The sequence below is a fragment of the Hypanus sabinus genome, chromosome 21 (genome assembly GCF_030144855.1).
Source record: "Hypanus sabinus isolate sHypSab1 chromosome 21, sHypSab1.hap1, whole genome shotgun sequence".
NCBI lineage: Eukaryota > Metazoa > Chordata > Chondrichthyes > Myliobatiformes > Dasyatidae > Hypanus > Hypanus sabinus.
In genome coordinates this window covers 3,640,180-3,661,088 of record NC_082726.1, presented here as the reverse complement: position 1 = coordinate 3,661,088, position 20,909 = coordinate 3,640,180, and the positions used below count along the sequence as shown (strand labels likewise).

General features: G+C 45.5%; 1 protein-coding gene across 2 annotated transcripts in view; it reads right to left on the bottom strand.

Annotated features, from left to right (window-relative positions):
* LOC132378751 (chondroitin sulfate proteoglycan 4-like) overlaps positions 1 to 20,909 on the bottom strand; it is a 217,291-nt gene that overhangs the window by 16,920 nt on the left and 179,462 nt on the right. For both annotated transcript variants that reach the window (XM_059945884.1, XM_059945885.1), the window contains one exon: positions 15,228 to 15,400. In XM_059945884.1, the coding sequence (XP_059801867.1) occupies positions 15,228 to 15,400 (173 nt within the window). The remainder of the gene's footprint in view (positions 1 to 15,227; positions 15,401 to 20,909) is intronic.

Sequence of the window (20,909 nt, the reverse complement as noted above, 5' to 3'; positions counted from 1 at the left end):
CCCTCACAGATGTAACTACAACCTCAATGATGTTACCACCCCTCACTGATGTTACCACCCCTCACTGATGTTACCACAACCTCACTGATGTTACCACCCCTCACTGATGTTACCATCCCTCATTGATGTTATCACCCCTCACTGCTGTTATCACCCCTCACTGATATTACCACCCCTCACTGATGTTATCACCCCTCTGATGTTACCACTCCTCACAGATGTTATCACCCCTCACAGATGTTATCACCCCTCACTGATGTTATCACCCCTCACTGATGATACCACCCCTCACAGATGTTATCACCCCTCTGATGTTACCACTCCTCACAGATGTTATCACCCCTCACTGATGATACCACCCCACACAGATGATACCACCCCACACAGATGTTATCACCCCTCACTGATGTTATCACCCCTCACTGATGTTACCACCCCTCACTGATGTTATCACCCCTCTGATGTTACCACCCCTCACAGATGTTATCACCCCTCACTGATGTTACCACCCCTCACTGATGTTATCACCCCTCACTGATGTTATCACCCCTCTGATGTTACCACCCCTCACAGATGTTACCACCCCTCACTGATGTTACCACCCCTCACTGATGTTATCACCCCTCACTGATGTTATCACCCCTCACTGATGTTACCATCCCTCACAGATGTTATCACCCCTCACTGATATTATCACCCCTCACTGATGATACCACTCCTCACAGATGTTATCACCCCTCACTGATCTTATCACCCCTCACTGATGTTACCATCCCTCACAGATGTTATCACCCCTCACTGATGTTATCACCCCTCACTGATGTTACCACCCCTCACTGATGTTGCCACCCCTCACAGATGTTATCACCCCTCTGATGTTATCACCCCTCACAGATGTTACCACCCCTCACTGATGTTACCACCCCTCACAGATGTTATCACCCCTCACTGATGTTACCACTCCTCACTGATGTTATCACCCCTCACTGATGTTACCACCCCTCACTGATGTTACCACCCCTCACAGATGTTATCACCCCTCACTGATGTTACCACTCCTCACTGATGTTATCACCCCTCTGATGTTACCACTCCTCACTGATGTTATCACCCCTCACAGATGTTACCACCCCTCACTGATGTTACCACCCCTCACAGATGTTATCACCCCTCACTGATGTTACCACTCCTCACTGATGTTATCACCCCTCACAGATGTTACCACCCCTCACTGATGTTACCATCCCTCACTGATGTTACCACCCCTCACAGATGTTATCACCCCTCACTGATGTTACCACCCCTCACTGATGTTAGCACCCCTCACAGATGTTACCACCCCTCACAGATGTTACCATCCCTCACTGATGTTATCACCCCTCACTGACGTTATCACCCCTCACTGATGTTACCACCCCTCACAGATGTTATCACCCCACACTGATGTTACCACCCCTCACTGATGTTACCACCCCACACAGATGTTATCACCCCTCACTGATGTTACCACCCCTCACAGATGTTATCACCCCTCACTGCTGTTATCACCCCTCACAGATGATATCACCCCTCACAGATGATACCACCCCTCACAGATGTTACCATCCCTCACTGATGTTATCACCCCTCACTGATGTTATCACCCCTCACTGACGTTACCACCCCTCACTGATGTAACCATCCCTCACTGATGTTATCACCCCTCACTGATGTTATCACCCTACACAGATGATACCACCCCTCACTGATGTTACCACCCCTCACAGATGTTATCACCCCTCACTGATGTTACCACCCCTCACTGACGTTATCACCCCTCACTGACGTTACCACCCCTCACTGACGTTATCACCCCTCACTGATGTTATCACCCCTCACTGATGTTACCACCCCTCACAGATGTTATCACCCCTCACAGATGTTATCACCCCTCACTGATGTTATCACCCCTCACTGATGTAACCATCCCTCACTGATGTTATCACCCCTCACTGATGTTACCACCCCTCACTGATGTTACCACCCCTCACTGATGTAACCATCCCTCACTGATGTAACCATCCCTCACAGATGTTATCTCCCCTCACTGATGTTGTCAGCCCTCACTGATGTTACCACCCCTCACTGATGTTACCACCCCTCACAGATGTTATCTCCCCTCACTGATGTTGTCAGCCCTCACTGATGTTACCACCCCTCACTGATGTTATCACCCCTCACTGATGTTATCACCCCTCACTGATGTTACCACCCCTCACAGATTGTATCACCCCTCACTGATGTTACCACCCCTCACTGATGTTACCACCCCTCACAGATGTTATCTCCCCTCACTGATGTTGTCATCCCTCACTGATGTAACCATCCCTCACTGATGTTACCACCCCTCACAGATGTTATCACCCCTCACTGATGTTACCACCCCTCACTGATGTTACCACCCCTCACTGATGTTACCACCCCTCACAGATGTTATCTCCCCTCACTGATGTTGTCAGCCCTCACTGATGTTACCACCCCTCACTGATGTTATCACCCCTCACTGATGTTACCACCCCTCACTGATGTTACCACCCCTCACTGATGTTATCACCCCTCACTGATGTTACCACCCCTCACAGATGTTATCACCCCTCACTGATGTTACCACCCCTCACAGATGTTATCTCCCCTCACTGATGTTGTCATCCCTCACTGATGTAACCATCCCTCACTGATGTTACCACCCCTCACAGATGTTATCACCCCTCACTGATGTTACCACCCCTCACTGATGTTACCACTCCTCACTGATGTTATCATCCCTCACTGATGTTACCACCCCTCACTGATGTTACCACCCCTCACAGATGTTATCACCCCTCACTGATGTTATCACCCCTCACTGATGTTACCACCCCTCACTGATGATACCACCCCTCACAGATGTTAGTAGTATACTGTACAGAGACAGGCTTCTCCACCCCACACTCCCACCTGAGCCCTTCCTAGCCCAACCAGTTCCCCTCCACCACCACACCACTCCGTCTGGTGGAACTGGTCCTCAGCCTCAATAATTTCTGCTTCAGCTCATCCCACTTCCCTCCAATCAAAGATGTAGCCATGGTTACTCGCATGGGTCCCAGCCATGCCTGCCTTTTTGTCGGCTACATCAAAGAGTCTATGTTCCAAGCCCACAACGTCATTGTTCCCCAACTCTTATTACACTACATCAACAACTGCATTGGTGCTGCTTTCTGCACCCATACTGAGATCGCTGACTTCATTAAATTTGCCTCCAACTTCCAGCCTACCCTCAAAAACCACCCCACCAGCCTCTGCATCCAGCACATAATTCTCCATAACTTCCACCATCTCCAACGGAATCCCATGACCACATACACCTTTCCCTCTCCTTCACTTTCTCCTTTCCTCAGCAATTGCTCCCTATGCAACTCCCTTGTCCACTTGTCCCTCCCCACTGATCTCCCTCCTGGTACTTATCCTTACAAGCGGAACCAGTGCTGTACCTTCCCCTACATCTCCTCCCTCACTACCATTCATGGTCCCAAACAGTTTTTCCAGGTGAGGTGACACTTCACCTGCAAGTCTGTTGGGGGCATCTACGTATCTGGTGCTCCCAGTGTGGCCTTCTGTGTATCGGTGAGACCTGACACAGGTTGGGAGACTGCTTTGCCAAGCACCTATCAGATAAAGCAGGATCTCCCAGTGGCCACCCACTTCAATTCTGCTTCCCATTCCCTTTCTGACATGTCAGTCCACGGCCTCCACTACTGTTGTGATGAGGCCACACTCAGCTTGGAGGAGAAACACCTTAGATTTCATCTGAGTAGCCTCTGACCTGATGGCGTGATCATCAATTCCCAGTAATTGCCCCCTTTACCTTTCCCCATTCCCATTTCCCCCTCTCACCTTACCTTCCCCTCCTCTGGGGATCCTCCCCCTTCCATGGCCTTCTGCCCTCTCCTATCAGGCTCCCCCTTCTCTCGCCCTGTATCTCTTTCACCAAACTCTTACAGCCCAAAGCGTTGACTGTTTACTCTTTTCCGTGGATGCTGCTTAGCCTGCTGAGCTCTTCCAGCATTTTGTGTGTGTTGCTTTGGATTTCCAGCATCTTCAGATTTTCTCGTTTTTGTCCCACCCCTCCTAACAGCATCTCACCCTCGTGTGTTTATACAGCCTCCCCCCACCCCCCCAGCTAAATCCATCATTGTTATCAGACTGGCAGTACCAGGAAATGATTTCCAGGGTCAAAGGTTGGGGTCAGGTCACAGAGCCCATAGTGACCAATGACCCCAGATCTCATCAGAACCTAAACCCACATGTTAATTAACGAGGTCTTAAAGCCCTTTATTGCCCTACTCTTGATCCTAAAGGTCAACTAGTGTCACTGAGTCCTGGGTTAACCAAGCTTGCATTTTCTTGGATACTACCACTTATCTGGTGATCTGAGACGACCTCCAACATTAGGGTTATCCTAGTTTGTGGAATTTGTGAAGAGGAATACTGAGGTAGCTGAATCCTGAGTGTGGGCTGCCAGGATAACAACGAGGTTGTACCTCTCCGATGATGCTGATGAGGAGGTGTGTAGATGTCTACTTGAGCGGTATCACAGCACAACCTTGCTGCACTCAACATCAGCTAGACCAAGGAACTGATTATGGACCTCAGGAAGGGGGAGTCAAGGGAAACACACACCAGTCCTCATTGAGGTATCAGCAGTGGGAAAGGAGAGCAGCTGCAGGTTCCTGGGTGTCATCATCTCAGAGGGTCTGTCTTGGGTCCAACCATTCATACAATCATGAAGAAGGCTCACCAGCAGCTGTGCTGTACTTTGTTAGGAGACTTGGTAGGTCACCAAAGACTCTATAGCAAATGTCTACAGACGTACGGTGGAGAATAATCAGACTGGCTGCATTACCGCCTGTACAGAGGATCCAACGGACAGGATCGAGACCAGATCCACCACAGGCACAACCCTCCCCACCACTCACATCTTCAAAAGGCAGTACCTGGAAAAGGTGGCATCCGTCATTAAAGACGCCCACTATGCAGGGCATGCTCTCTTCCCATCGCTACCAACAAGAAGAGACAGGATCCTAAAGATGCACTCACTGATTTAGGAACAGCTTCCTCCCCTCCACCTTCTGATTTCTGAATGGTCCATGAACCCAACCACACCACCTCACTATTTGGCACTATTTATTTATTTCATTTCTTATTGTAACTTATAGTAGTTTTTATGCCTTGCAGTCACAAAACAACACATTTCATGACATACTGTATGTCAGCGAGAATAAACCTGATTCTGATCTCCGTTCAGAAGCCATGATAGGCTAAGTACAAGCAGGGTTTTCCCGCTGGGTTTGGCTGAGAATAGAACTCAGGGATCAAAGGTGAAATGTTTAAGGGCATATAAGGGGAAACTTCTTCACTCAGAGGGTAGTGAGAGAGTGGAAGTGATGGATGCGATTTTGATTTAAATGTTTAAGAGAAGTTTGGATGGGTGGGATATGGAGGGCTGTGGTCTGGGTGCAGGTCAATGGGACTAGGCAAAATAATAGTTTGTCACAGACTAGATGGACCAAAGGGCCTGTTTCTACGCTGTATGACTTTGTGAGTGCAGGACTTGCCAATGATCATCTCAGGAAATAACCAATACAGGAGCCGCGTACTGAGTCCCCTCCTTTACCCATGACTGTGTCACCACCCACAGCTCCAATCTGCTAATTAAATTTGCCGATGACACCTTATCTCAAACAATAACGAGGTGGCCCACAGGGAAGAAGTCATCTCTCTGACCTCTCCCTCAATGTCACAAAAACAAAGGAGCTGGCTGTGGATTACAGGAGGAATGGAGACAGACTCACCCCTACTGACATCAATGGATCTGGGGTTGAGAAGGTGACCAGCTTTAAGTTCCTCAGCATCCACATCACCGAGGACCTCACGTGGTCTGTACACACCAGCTGTGTGGTGAAAAAAGCACAATAGTGCCTCTTTCACCTCAGATGGTTGAGGAAGTTTGGTATGGGCCCCAAATCCTAAGAACTTTCTACAGGGGCAAAATTGAGATCATCCTGACTGGCTGCATCACTACCTGGTATGGGAACTGTACCTCACTCAATCGCAGGACTCTGCAGAGAGTGGTGCGGAGATCCCAGCACATCTGTAGTTGTGAACTTCACTTGATTTAGGATATTTACAAGGGCCCGAGTCACCCCAACGACAATCTATTCCAGCTGCTACCATCTGGGAAATGGTACCACAGCATAAAAGCCAGGACCAACAGGCTCCAGGACAGCTTCTTCCACCCGGCCATCAGACTGATTAACACATGCTGATTTGAGTGTTCTCTATATTACACTGACTGCTCTATTTATTAAAAATCATTATAAATTACTACGATTGCACATTGCACATTTAGATTGAGGTGTAACGTAAAGATTTTTACTCCTCATGCATGTGAAGGATGTGAGAAATAAAGTCAATTCATTCACGGGTTAAAATCCTGAAGGCTGTCGGTACACATTTGAGAAGAGGTCACTAATGTAACATGCGTATCGCCTATAACGACTTCTATTTCTCTCCTGGTGTTAGAGATAAAGTTTCTGGAAATTAGGTGTGGCAGCAAAGAGCTGAGCAGCTGATTAATCAGCAAGTCTGTATATCTTGGGCGGCACGATAAAATCAGAGAATAAACGAAACCTGCACATATCATGGAATGAATCAAAGTGCAGAGGCAGGAATGCATGAATCAGAGTCAGTGACACAGGAAGAAGCTGCTTGGTTTAGCGTGTCGGTACTGGAGGAGCTTCCCACCCTAATCTCCAGCAGCAGCAACCCCAGTCACACCTCTATAACTCTATTCCAGATTCAAGATAGTGCACTATCATTCTGCATTACACTCATGTAAAGGAGAAAGAAATGATTGCATATAGAACATAATAATAAACAAATCACAGTCAAAATAAATATAAATGCAATTCTATCAAACACAATATACAAGTAAATGTTATACACATAGATTATTTGTATGCACATGAAGTGAAGTTAGCTGATGTATGAAGGGGTGGGGTTGTGGGTAGGGTGTTTATTAGCCTGACACAGTCATAGAAAAGTACAGAACAGAAACAGGCCCTTCAGCCCAACTAGTCCATGCTGAACCATTTAAACTGCCTACTCCCATTGAACTGCACCTGGAACATAGCTCTCCCTACCCCTGCCATCTATGTACTTATCCAAATTTCTCTTAAATGTTAAAATCAAGCTCACATGCACCACTTGGGCTGGCAGCTCTTTCCATACTCTCACAACCTTCTGAATGAAGAAGTTTCCCTTCATATTCCCCTTAAACTTTTCACCTTTCTCCTTTAACCCATCAACTCTGGATGTAGTCCCACCCAACCTCAGTAGAAAAACCCTACTTCCATCTACACCCCTCATAATTATGCATCTCTATCAAATATCCCCTCATTCTTCCTCATTCCAAGGAATAAAGTCCTTATTTATTCAATCATTCCTTATAACTCAGGTCTTCCTGTCCTGGTAAAATTCTGTAAGCCTTCTCTGCACTCTTTCAACCTTACTTACATCCTTCCTCTAGGCAGGTGACCAAAACTGCACAGAGTACTTCAAACTAAACCCAAATAATGTCTTATATAACTTCAACATAACATCCCACCTCCTGTACCCTCTGTTCTACCTCACTCCTCAGTGCCCTACTGTTCACTGTGTAAAACCTACCCTGGGTGGTCCTACCGAAGTGCAATGCCTCACACTTACCTGCTTTAAATTCCATCTGCCATTTTTCAGTCTATTTTTCCAGTTGGTACTATCCTGCTGTTCACTACACCCCAATCTTGATGTCATCAGCAAATTTGCTGATCCAGTTGACCACATCATCACCCAGATCATTGACGTAGATGACAAACACCAACTGACCCAGCATCAATCCATGCAGCACTCCTCTAGTCGGAGAGCCAACTATCTACTAACTTTCTCTGGCTTCTCTCATAAAGCCGATGTCTATCCAATTTACTACCTCTTCCTGAATGCCAAGTGACTAAACCTTCCTGACTAGCCTCGCATGCAGGACCTTGTCAAATACCTTGCTGAGGTCCATGAAGACAATATCCATTGCCTTGGCTTTATCAACTTTCCTGATAACTTTCTCCAAAAAAAAACTCTACAAGATTGGCTAGACACAACCCACATTGCACAAAGCCATGCTGACTATCCCTAATCAGTCTCTGTCAATCCAAATACTCATATTTCCAGTCCCTTAGAATACCTTCCAATAACTTTCCCACTACTGATGTCAGTCTCACCAGCCTATGTTTTCATGGTTTAATTTTAGAACCTTTCCTAAACAGCAGAACAGCATCAGCTAACCTTCAGTCCTCTGGTACCTCATCAGTTGGTAAGGATGATCTAAAAATCTCTGTTAGAGCCCCTGCAATTTCTGCACTTGCCTCCTACAGGGTCCGACGGAACATTTGTCGGGTCCTGGGGCTTTATCCACCTTAATTGGACTCAAGACAGCAAACAACTCTCCTCTGTAATCTATATAGGGTCCATGACCTTGCCTCCTTTCTGTAGACTTGGCTTGGGCCATGGTTGGCAGCTCATCTAGGAGAAGGAAAACTCTGATCTCAGACCTCTGCTGTTTAGTTGTTATACTCACTCATGGGGAACTCCGGGAGTAAACCCCAAGGAAACACCCAGAGCTGGAGTCCCTAAGGCAGACCTACATTGAGTTCAATGCTGACTATCAGTTCCTGAGAAGCTGCTGGTGCCAAACTGTATCAGTCTCTGCCGTTCCTTTGGTGTCATCAGATGAGCGGAGACGGGCAGCCTGCTACACGGGCAACAGCTTTCTCTCCATGTTGTACTGGCTTGCCTACCTAGACAGCTAGAACACATAACCATGGTCGACCCTGACTGATGGTGGGCTCATCATCACAGACTCAGAGTCTGTCTCCCAACTAAATACGGATGTAAAAAATCTATTTAAGATATCCCCTTTCTCTTCTGGCTCCACGCATAGATTATCAACCAGAGGACCAACTTTGCCTTTTGCATGTTCCAATCCACACTGTCAGGTCCTTTCTGACACCATCAAAATCTGCCTTTCTCCAATTTAGAATCTCAACCCGAGGACCTGACCTGTCCTTTTCTGTAATTACTTTGAAACTAATGGCATTGTGATCAATGGGTGCAAATTGTTCCCTTACACAAACATGTCACCTGCCCTGTCTCATTCCCTAATAGGAGATCAAGTATTACACTCTCTCTAGTTGGGACTTCTATGTACTGAAGTAAAGAGACTTTCCTGAACACATGTGACAAAATTTATCCCAGCTAGTTATTTTACAGTATGGGTTTTCCAGTCAATATGTGGAAAGTTAAAATCACCTACTATAACAACCTTGCAAAAGTCTGCAATCTCTCTACAGATTTGTTCTTCTAAATCCTGTGGACCTTTAGGTGGTCTGCAATATAGCTCCATTAACGATTCCTCAGTTCCACCCATAAAGCCTCAGTAGACGAGTTCTCCAGTCTGTCCTGACTGAGCACTGCCATGACACTTACCCTGACTAGTAACACCACCTCTCCCCCTTTAATCCCTCCCACTCTGTCGCATCTAAAACAATGGAAGCTCAGAATATTAAGCTGACAATCCTGCAACTAAGTCTCACTAATGGCCACAATATCATAATTCCATATCTTGATCCAGGCCCTACCCTCAGCAGCCTTTCCTACAATATTTCTCACAGCTTATTTTGATTCTGTGCAGTAGAACACCATTCCCCCACCCCCAAGTGATACAGCCAATTAGAATGCTCTCCACAGTAGAAATCTGTAGATATCTTTGGTCAATTTAGCCTAGAGGTTCTGGTGTGTGTCTCACAGTACGTAGATGTTGAAGTCTATCCAACTGTAGTCCCTGCACTTTACAAAGCATGTCATGTAGGTTTTTCTTCTGTTTTTGTGGATGTCTGTGAAGAGTAAGAATTTCAGGTTGTATAGTGTATACACTCTCTCATATTAAATTGAACCGTTGAATGCCTGGATACAGTGGATGTGGAGAGGATGTTTCTTGTGGTTGGAGAGTTTAACACCAGAGGACACAGCCTCAGAATAGAAGCGCATCTTTTTAGAACGGAGATGAGGATGACTTCCTTTAGCCAGAGGATGGTGAATCTGTGGAATTTGTTGCCACAGGCGGCTGTGGAGGTCAAGTCATTGGGTATATTTAGGGCAGAGGTTGATAGATTTTTGATTAGTCAAGGCATGAGGGATACAGGGAGAAGGCAGAAGGTTGGGGCTGAGAGTGAAAATGGATCAGCCATGATGAAATGGCAGAGCAGACTCTTTGGGACAAATGGCCCAGTTCTGCTCCCATAGCTTATCTTCTGCCCAGTGAAGACTGGGAACAGCACTGATTCCAGCATGGACAGGAGGCCACACCGTCTCTGACACTCTGGTGCAGCGCCCCTCTCTGACACTTCTCCGGAGCGGCTGCATACAGATGACACTGTGGCTTGAAGCCGTCCTCGCTGTGATGGAGGCACCCAAAAGGGAAGCCAAGAAACCAGTGAATCGGACTTGCAGCATGCCACATTAACAATGTCCAGTGGGGTCAGTGATGACAAGAGAAGCAACAAAGACGATCACTCGCGGTTAGACTGCACACTGCCTTCATTCATCAGCTCCTCCGATGACTCTTGGATGTAGGCAGCAGCACAATCCACACCAAGTCCCGCTCCTTCAGTTTCTCTGCCAATGAGCAACTCGCTGATGAGATAGACCTGCAGTACTTAAAGTTCTTAATGCTCAGCAGTCATAAAAATATGTTTTAAAAATACATTACAGCTTTGTTGGCCTTGTAGAAGTCACTGTGTTTGCGCATGCCACCATTTTACTGGAACATTAACTGATCACTAACTTAGTGAGAATTTACTGAACTGCTTGACTTCTTAAATATGTCCTTGGCTTTGACATTTTTACATCTTTAGGAACAGAACCTTGAAGGAAATTGTTCAGTGAGCAGGCAGAGTGTGAATAATTTCATGATAATCTGACAGATAAGGTAATGGTGGCCATTTATTTCAGTCTGGTTGGAGATGAAAAGCGATGCAGTGTATGACTGAGTTCACTGGTGATACTAATTACGTTCTTCCAGCATGAAGTACGAGCAATGTGATTTCAGAAACTCATTTATCTCCTCTGGCACTAACAATAGCAAAAGTCAGAGTGATATAATTCAGCAACAACTCGTTAAACTACATCTTCAATCTTCAGAGTACAAGAATAATTTATCTGAAATTTTGTGTCGTTATTCCTCGCCTGTATTCTCCCTCGATCCCACCAGCCTTTCACTGCTGTATCAGGTAGATCTTGTGTCCGTGTTCCTCGCCTGTATTCTCCCTCGATCCCACCAGCCTTTCACTGCTGTATCAGGTAGATCTTGTGTCCGTGTTCCTCGCCTGTATTCTCCCTCGATCCCACCAGGCCTTTCACTGCTGTACCAGGTAGATCTTGTGTCCGTGTTCCTCGCCTGTATTCTCCCTCAATCCCACCAGGCCTTTCACTGCTGTACCAGGTAGATTTTCCACAGGGACCAGTCCCACCGCAGGAGGCCATTCAGCCCATCACTTTCCATTAGACCCAAATCATCTCTCTTTTTAAGAGAAGTAGGAGTCTTGCCAGAAGACGGAAGTACTGCAACACTCCTCCTTGTGTTAAACCAGAAAATCCCCTTTGAGAGTAATGATGAACCTTTACTTTGAGATCCAGTATGGAACAGGCCCCTCTGGCCCAATGTCCCACACCACCCAGCAACCCACCGATCTTGCCCCAGGCTAATCATGGGACAATTTATGAAGACTAATTAACCTACTAACTGGTACATCTTTGGACTGTGGGAGGAACCCCACACACCCCCGACCAGGAATGCATAAATTCCTTACAGAGGATGCTGGATATGAACTCCAAGCTCAGACGCCCCGAGCTGTAATAGTGCCACGCTAACTGCTATGTGACTGTAGCACCCCATGGATTATCTGGATTGTAACTTGCAGCTCCTGGTTTATTCACCAGTTGAATGCTCTGGTCCCTTGATCTTACAGACATTGAAGCAGCCTTTCTGGATTCAGATGGTGCCTATGACGAATCTCCCCTTGGTGAACATCCCTTCCTGCCTAGTCAATCCACAGAGCCTCATTTTCTTCCCAAAGTCTTCATATCCTTCCTAAAAAATGGGTCCCAAAAATGGATTCTGCAACTCCAGCTGGTGCCAAACCATTGATATCAGTTTTATAATTCATGTAACTTTCTTGCAGATGAAACCTGTCCCCGGATTATAGAACTTAACTTCCTGTGTCCAATTATAAACAACCTTCTCAGCATTTTCCACAATTTGGAACTACTCCTGCACCTTTTCAAAACTGTAACATTTGATAAAGAACCATGAACTATGAGGTATTAATATTAATATCAATCCCCTCACATTTTCAAACAGAATGTGTAATTTCACTGCTTCAGGGACAAAACAAGGGGGAATCTCATTGAGACCTATTCAATATTGAATGGCCTGGCTAGAGTGGATGTGGAGAAGATGTCTCCAATAATGGGAGAGTCTAGGACCAGAGGGCATAGCTTCAGAGTAGAAGGATATCCCTTTGGAACAGAGATAAGGAGGAGTTTCTTTAGCCAAAGGATGGTGAATCTGGAATTTATTGCCACAGGCAACCGTAGAGGCCAGATTATTTAAAGGGGAGGTTGATAGGTTCTTCATTAGTCAGAGCAGCAAAGGTTACGGAGACAAGGCAGGAGAATAGGGTTGAAAGGGAAATGGTTCAGCCATGATCAAATGACAGACCAGACTCAATGGGACAAATGGCCTAATTCTGCTCCATGTCTTATAGCAACGTAGACCAAGTCATTGGGTATATATAAAGCAGAGGTCAATAGGTTCTTGATTAGTAGGGTGTCAAAGGTTACAGGGGAATGCAGGAAAATGGAGTTCAGAGGGATAATAAATCAGCTATGATGGAATGGTAGAGCAGACTCGATGGGCTGAATGGAATATTTCCACTTCTATGTCTTATGGTCTTATTGTCTCAAGACAATCTGGCTCATATCCACCCCTTTCACCCATCTGTTTCTGACTTGAAACCTGTGATTTCCTGCACGGCTTACTACAATTCTCAGCTTAGTAAACTATCAAGTGTAAAAATGTCATGTCAAGCCCACTTTATAACAAAAGCATTTATCAAAGAGACAGTGGAATTAATGCCAATTGCAAGAGAACAATACTGTATCCCAAGTCACAACTGCTTACCACTATTCTCTCTGCTTTCTGTTTATCTAATATTACATGCAGTCTCTTTACACCTGGGGTTCACAGACCCCTCGCTTAATGGCATTGGTCTGTGGCACAGAAAAGGATGCAAACCCTGCTTTACTCCCAGTTTTTCTAATGCCTCATGGCACCTTATCAAATTTTGAAAGTCCACATTTACAACATCAACTACACTACCTTTATCAACCCTCCCCTGATACAAACAACTCGAGTTAATCAAACATGGCTTACATTTAATCTATGTTTGGCAGCCACCTTCTATTCAATGATGAATTATGCCTGAATTAGTTGAATCTGTTCCCTATCATGGGGTGGCTGTGGTTTTCTGTTTTAACTTGTTGTCTTCTTTTATACACAGAGGAACGCACACAAAATGATGCAGGAGCTATTCTCCTTCTTCCCATCACGCCTGCTGTGGCAGAGGTTCACCAGAGTCCTCTGTCCTGGGCTAGTCTTTCAGACTTTCAACGTGTAACCGATCAAAGATCCTTCCTCTCCCAAGGATAAGATCTTTGGAGTTTCTGCACCACTGAATTTTTCTATGGGATGGGATTGCTAATGCCATGTCCGACCCTCTTTCGCAGCAGGGCTTGGGACTGTCCATGGCAGAGTAGGCAGCATCTATGGAGAGGAATAAACAGTCGATGTTTTGGGCAGGGACCCTTCACCAGGTCCTGGCCCAAAACATTGACACTCTATTCCCCTCTGTAGATGTTGCCTGACTTGCTGAATTGCTCCAGCATTTTGTGTGCATTACTCTGGATTTGCAGCATCTGCAGAACTCTCGTGTTTACACAGGGAGCTACGTTTGCCAGCCATCCAGCAGAACCCCTAATCCTGTGAAGTTGTGTGTAACTGTGGTGAAGCCTTTGCCAGAGTAACATAGGTTACTGCCAGCACAAAACTAGAAATTGCTGGGTTCTGGTGAAGGGTAGTTGGTCTGAAATATTAGCTGTTTCACTCTCCACAGAAACTGCCTAACCAGTTATTCTGCATTATTTCTGCTTTTATAACAGATATGTTGCATTTGCAATTTGACATCCTCCACCTAGACTGGATGAAGCTTTGAACAGTGCCAGCCTCGAATGCATCATCACTTTTCTGCACAATAGTAGCGTAATTGTGAGCGGGATGCTATGGCAGTTCCAGGCTTCGGAGTTCAGAGTTCAATTCCAACGTCATCTGTCAGGACTCTGTAAGTCCGCCCATGACCCTGTGGGTTTCCTCTGCATGTTCTGGTTTCCACCCACAGTCCAAAGGTCAGTAGGTTAACTGGTCATTGTAAGTTGTCCCATGATTACCAGGCAGTGCAGCTCACTGGGCTGCAAAGGCCTGATCCTCACTGTATCCCTAGATAAATAAAAATAATTATAAATTTTCCTCCCCTTCCCTGCAACTTTATTTATTTATGCATTTGGAGATACAGTGCAGAACAGGCACTTGCCAACCTTTTGAGCTGTTCCCAGCATCCATCCGATTTAACCCCAAACCTAATCAGAGGACAACTTACAATCACCAGTTAATCTGCTAATCAGTACATCTTTGGACTGTGCGAGGAAACCAGAGTACCCGGAGGAAACACACGTGCACAGGGGAAGTTAGTACAGTGGACTCTGAACTCTGCTGCCCTGAGCTGTTACACTAATTACTGTGCTGATACTTTGTCTACCCACTGGCTTTGCCAGTAAGTGTTGCCATGTCCTGTTTCAAGGGCTGATCTTGCCACTGACCACACCCACCGAGGGTTCTGCATTTACACTGAACTCCAGAGGAACTCGGGCCATACTCAAATCTCAGCTTCCAGGTGGAACTCTGCCACATTCTCCAGGGAAGAAAGGAAAATGAAACACAAACTCACGTCTTCTTCAGTGAAGCTGGAAACATTCCCGGTGACGTTCTCATTGTGAACTGCAACGAGCTGTCCCAAGGCAGGGGGCGTCACAATTGTGTATGTGATTGGTCGGTTCCTTGCTTTACTGTCATCATTGGTTCTTGCTGTTAGATGCCTGGTTGTGATTGGCTGGCGTGTTCCTGGGAATGGGAATGGGATAGTGAAATGAAATTAAGGATGATTGCTTGTACCAGTTTCATGCCCATTCTGCCATCTCTTTGCTTGGACTTCCCTACATCACCCATTCCCATCCAGACAGATGTCAGGCACTCCTCGCAGGGGCAGTCCCAGGTGGACTGATTAAACACCACCCAGTTTAGGATCCTCACTGTTTTCTAAGTAAACACCTTTAACCACACGTCCATCGGGCAGCGGTCAGTGTGGAATGTACCTGCTGACGCTACGGATCCTGTGGTTTGTTCCCTGAACAAATGGTCCAAACCACCTGGCAGAATGCTTCGTCACCAACAAGCACCAAGAGTTTGCTTGGATGGTGGTGAGAGGGTCCCTCATAGTCAGAGCTTTACACTAAGGATGCCATCCCACCCCTGTACACACTGCCCTTGGGGTGGCCACAATGAGGAAGGAACAGCCGCCCACCTCTTTGCAGACTGTGAATTTGCTGAGAGAGTGTGGAGGTGAATAAAAGGCGAGAGGGAATGCTGCTGAATAGTGTAAGGGTATGCAGATTAGTGTAAGGAAATGCTGGTTAGTTTAAGGGAATGCTAATGATTAGTGTAAGGGTATGCAGATTAGTGTAAGGAAATGCTGGTTAGTGTAAGGGAATGCTGGTTAGTGTAAGGGAATGCTAATGATTAGTGTAAGGGTATGCTGGTTAGTGTAAGGAAATGCTGGTTAGTGTAAGGGAATGCTAATGATTAGTGTAAGGGTATGCAGATTAGTGTAAGGAAATGCTGGTTAGTGTAAGGGAATGCTGGTTAGTGTAAGGGTATGCTGGTTAGTGTAAGGGAATGCTAATGATTAGTGTAAGGGTATGCTGGTTAGTGTAAGGAAATGCTGGTTAGTGTAAGGGAATGCTAATGATTAGTGTAAGGGTATGCAGATTAGTGTAAGGAAATGCTGGTTAGTGTAAGGGAATGCTGGTTAGTGTAAGGGTATGCTGGTTAGTGTAAGGGAATGCTAATGATTAGTGTAAGGGTATGCTGGTTAGTGTAAGGAAATGCTGGTTAGTGTAAGGGAATGCTAATGATTAGTAAGGGTATGCAGATTAGTGTAAGGAAATGCTGGTTAGTGTAAAGGAATGCTGGTTAGTGTAAGGGAATGCTGGTTAGTGTAAGGGAATGCTAATGATTAGTGTAAGGGTATGCTGGTTAGTGTAAGGAAATGCTGGTTAGTGTAAGGGAATGCTAATGATTAGTAAGGGTATGCAGATTAGTGCAAGGAAATGCTGGTTAGTGTAAGGGAATGCTGGTTAGTGTAAGGGAATGCTAATGATTAGTGTAAGGGTATGCTGGTTAGTGTAAGGAAATGCTGGTTAGTGTAAAGGAATGCTGGTTAGTGTAAAGGAATGCTGCTGAATAGTGTAATGGATGCTGGTTAGTGTAAAGGAATGCTGGTTAGTGTAAGGGAATGCTGCTGATTAGTGTAAGGAAATGCTGGTTAGTGTAAGGGAATGCTGCTGAATAGTGTAATGGATGCTGGTTAGTGTAAGGGAATGCTGGTTAGTGTAAGGGAATGCTGGTTAGTGTAAAGGATGCTGATTAGTGTAAGGGAATGGTGGTTAGTGTAAAGGAATGCTGGTTAGTGTAAGGGAATGCTGCTGATTAGTGTAAGGAAATGCTGGTTAGTGTAAGGGAATGCTGCTGATTAGTGTAAGGAAATGCTGGTTAGTGTAATGGATGCTGGTTAGTGTAAGGAAATGCTGGTTAGTGTAAAGGAATTCTGGTTAGTGTAAGGGAATGCTGGTTAGTGTAATGGATGCTGGTTAGTGTAAAGGAATGCTGTTGAATAGTGTAATGGATGCTGGTTAGTGTAAAGGAATGCTGGTTAGTGTAAGGGAATGCTGGTTAGTGTAAGGGAATGCTGAATAGTGTAATGGATGCTGGTTAGTGTAAGGGAATGCTGGTTAGTGTAATGGATGCTGGTTAGTATAAGGGAATGCTGCTGAATAGTGTAATGGATGCTGGTTAGTGTAAGGGAATGCTGGTTAGTGTAAGGGAATGCTGCTGAATAGTGTAATGGATGCTGGTTAGTGTAAGGGAATGCTGGTTAGTGTAAGGGAATGCTGAATAGTGTAATGGATGCTGGTTAGTGTAAGGGAATGCTGGTTAGTGTAAGGGAATGCTGGTTAGTGTAAGGGAATGCTGGTTAGTGTAATGGATGCTGGTTAGTATAAGGGAATGCTGCTGAATAGTGTAATGGATGCTGGTTAGTGTAAGGGAATGCTGCTGAATAGTGTAATGGATGCTGGTTAGTGTAAGGGAATGCTGGTTAGTGTAAGGGAATGCTGAATAGTGTAAAGGAATGCTGGTTAGTGTAAAGGAATGCTGCTGAATAGTGTAATGGATGCTGGTTAGTGTAATGGATGCTGGTTAGTGTAAGGGAATGCTGGTTAGTGTAAGGGAATGCTGAATAGTGTAATGGATGCTGGTTAGTGTAAAGGAATGCTGGTTAGTGTAAGGGAATGCTGGTTAGTGTAAGGGAATGCTGGTTAGTGTAAGGGAATGCTGCTGATTAGTGTAAGGAAATGCTGGTTAGTGTAAGGGAATGCTAATGATTAGTGTAATGGATGCTGGTTAGTGTAAGGGAATGCTGAATAGTGTAATGGATGCTGGTTAGTGTAAGGGAATGCTGGTTAGTGTAAAGGAATGCTGGTTAGTGTAAAGGAATGCTGGTTAGTGTAAAGGAATGCTGGTTAGTGTAAGGGAATGCTGGTTAGTGTAAGGGAATGCTGCTGAATAGTGTAATGGATGCTGGTTAGTGTAAGGGAATGCTGGTTAGTGTAAGGGAATGCTGCTGAATAGTGTAATGGATGCTGGTTAGTGTAAGGGAATGCTGGTTAGTGTAAGGGAATGCTGGTTAGTGTAAGGGAATGCTGCTGAATAGTGTAATGGATGCTGGTTAGTGTAAGGGAATGCTGGTTAGTGTAAGGGAATGCTGCTGATTAGTGTAAGGAAATGCTGGTTAGTGTAAGGGAATGCTGCTGAATAGTGTAATGGATGCTGGTTAGTGTATTAGTACATTTCAGGCTGCAGAGAACATGTGAGGGATGCACTGAAGCTGCGTGAAGTCAATATAAAGGCTCTGTAGATAAGGACCACAGTCTGGGCTCTTTCAGAACCAAACATGGAGGGGCAGAGTTCAGTGAGGAAGCCCTGCATGAGACCATAAGATATAGCAGCAGAATTAGGTTATTCAGTGCAATGACTCTGCTCCACCACTTATTATTCCTCTCAAACCCATTCTCCTGCCTTCTTCTGTAACATTTGACACACATTAATCATGAACCTATCATCCTCTGCTTTAAAATATAACCAATTACTTGGCCTCCACAGGCATCCATGGCAATGAATTCCACAGATTGACCACCATCTAGGTAAAGAAATACTTCCTCATCTCTGTTGTAAATGGATGTCCCTCTATTTTGAGGCTGGGCCCTCTGATCCTAGACTTCCCCTCCATAGGCAACATCCTCTCCATGTCCATTCTATATAGGTCTTTCAATATTTGATAGATTTCGATGAGATCTTCCATCATTCTTCTAAACTCCAGTGAATGCAGGATCAGAGCCATCAAATGATCCTCATATGTTAACCCTTTCATTCCTGGGATCATTGTTGTGAACTTCCTCTGGACCATGTCCAATACCAGCACATCTTTTCTGGGATAAGGGGCCAAAAACGGCTCCAAGTGTGGTGTGACCAATGCCTTATAAAGCCTCAGCATTACATCCTTGATTAGTATTCTAGTCCTCTCCAAATGAATGCTAACATTGCATTTGCCTTCTTTAGCACCGACTCAAACTACAAGTTAACCTTCAGGGTATCCTACATGAGGACTGCCAAGTCCCTTTGCACCTCTGAGTTTTGAATTTCCCCCCATTTAAAAAATAGTCCATTCCTTCTACCAAAGTTCATGACCATACACTTCCCGACACTTCATTCTATCTCCCTTTAACCTCCCTCCTGGCACTTACCCTGCAAGCAGCCAAAGTACTTCACCTACCCATACAGCCCCTCCCTCATCTCCCTTCAGGGTGCCAAACAGTCCTTCCAGGTGAGGCAACATTTCACCTGTGTATCTGCTGGAGTCATCTATTATGTCCAGTACTCCTGATGCAGTCTCCACTACACCAGTGAACCCCGCATAGTCGGGGGACCACTTCTTCGACCACTGCTTCATCTGCCACAAACGTGATTTCCAGGTAGCCAAACATTTTAATTATGATTCTGTTCTGACACGTCAATCCTCTTATGCCAAGCTTAGACATCCTCAGGGTGGAGGAGCAAAACTTTATGCTCTGTCTGGGTACCCTCCAATATCAATTTCTCCTTCCAGTGAACAAGTCCCACCCCCTCGCCCTCCCTCTGTTACACACTCTAATCTTTCACTTCTTCTCACCTGTCTATTAGATCCCCCTGGATCCCTTTCTCCTATTGTCCTCTCCCCTCTCCTATCTGGTTCCTTCTTCTCTAGCCTTTGACCTTTTCTACCCACCTGGCTTCACCTATAACCTTACAACTAGACTCTTTCCCCTCCCCTCCCCTCCCCTCCCCTCACCTTATACAGGCATCTTCCCCCTTCCCTTCCAGTTCTGAAGAAGGGTCTCTGCTTATCAATTGTTGACTCTTTTCCACAGATTGCCTTACCTGAGAACATCCGTTCCCAATTTATGTTTCCAAGTTCTTGCCTGATAACTTCATATTTCTCCTTACTCCAATTAAACACTTTCCTAGCTTGTCTGCTCCCATCCATCTCCAAAGCTATGGTAAAGGAGATAGAATTGTGATCACTATCTCCAAAATGCTCTCCCACTAGGAGACCTGACACCTGATCAGGTTCATTTCCCAATACCAGATCAAGTCCAGCCTCTCCTCTTATAAGCATATCTACACATTACGTCACGAAACCTTCCTGAACACACCTAACAAACTCCACCCCATCTAAACCCCTCACTCTAGGGAGATGCCAACTAATATTTGAGAAATTAATATCTGCCACCATCATAACCCTGTTATTATTACACCTTTCCAGAATCTGTCTCCCTAATTGCTCCTTGATGTCCCTGTTACTGTTACTATTGGGTGGTCTATAAAACGCACCCAGTAGAGTTATTGACCCCTTCCTGCTTCTAACTTCCACCCACAGAGACTCCATGTCTTCCTCCTTTTCTGCAGCTGTGACACTATCTCTGATCAACACTGCTACACTCCCACCTCTTTTGCCTCCCTCCCTGTCCTTTCTGAAACATCTAAAGCCTGGCACTGTCAGTAACCATTCTTGCCCCCGAGCCATCCAAGTCTCTGTAATGACCACAACATCATAGCTCCATGTATTGATTCACACTCTAAGCTCATCCACTTTGTTCATGATGCTTCTTGCATTAAAATAGACAAATCTCAGACCATCGGTACGATGTCTGCAACATCATAGCTGCCAATCTCTAGCCGCTCTAAAGATCATCTACCT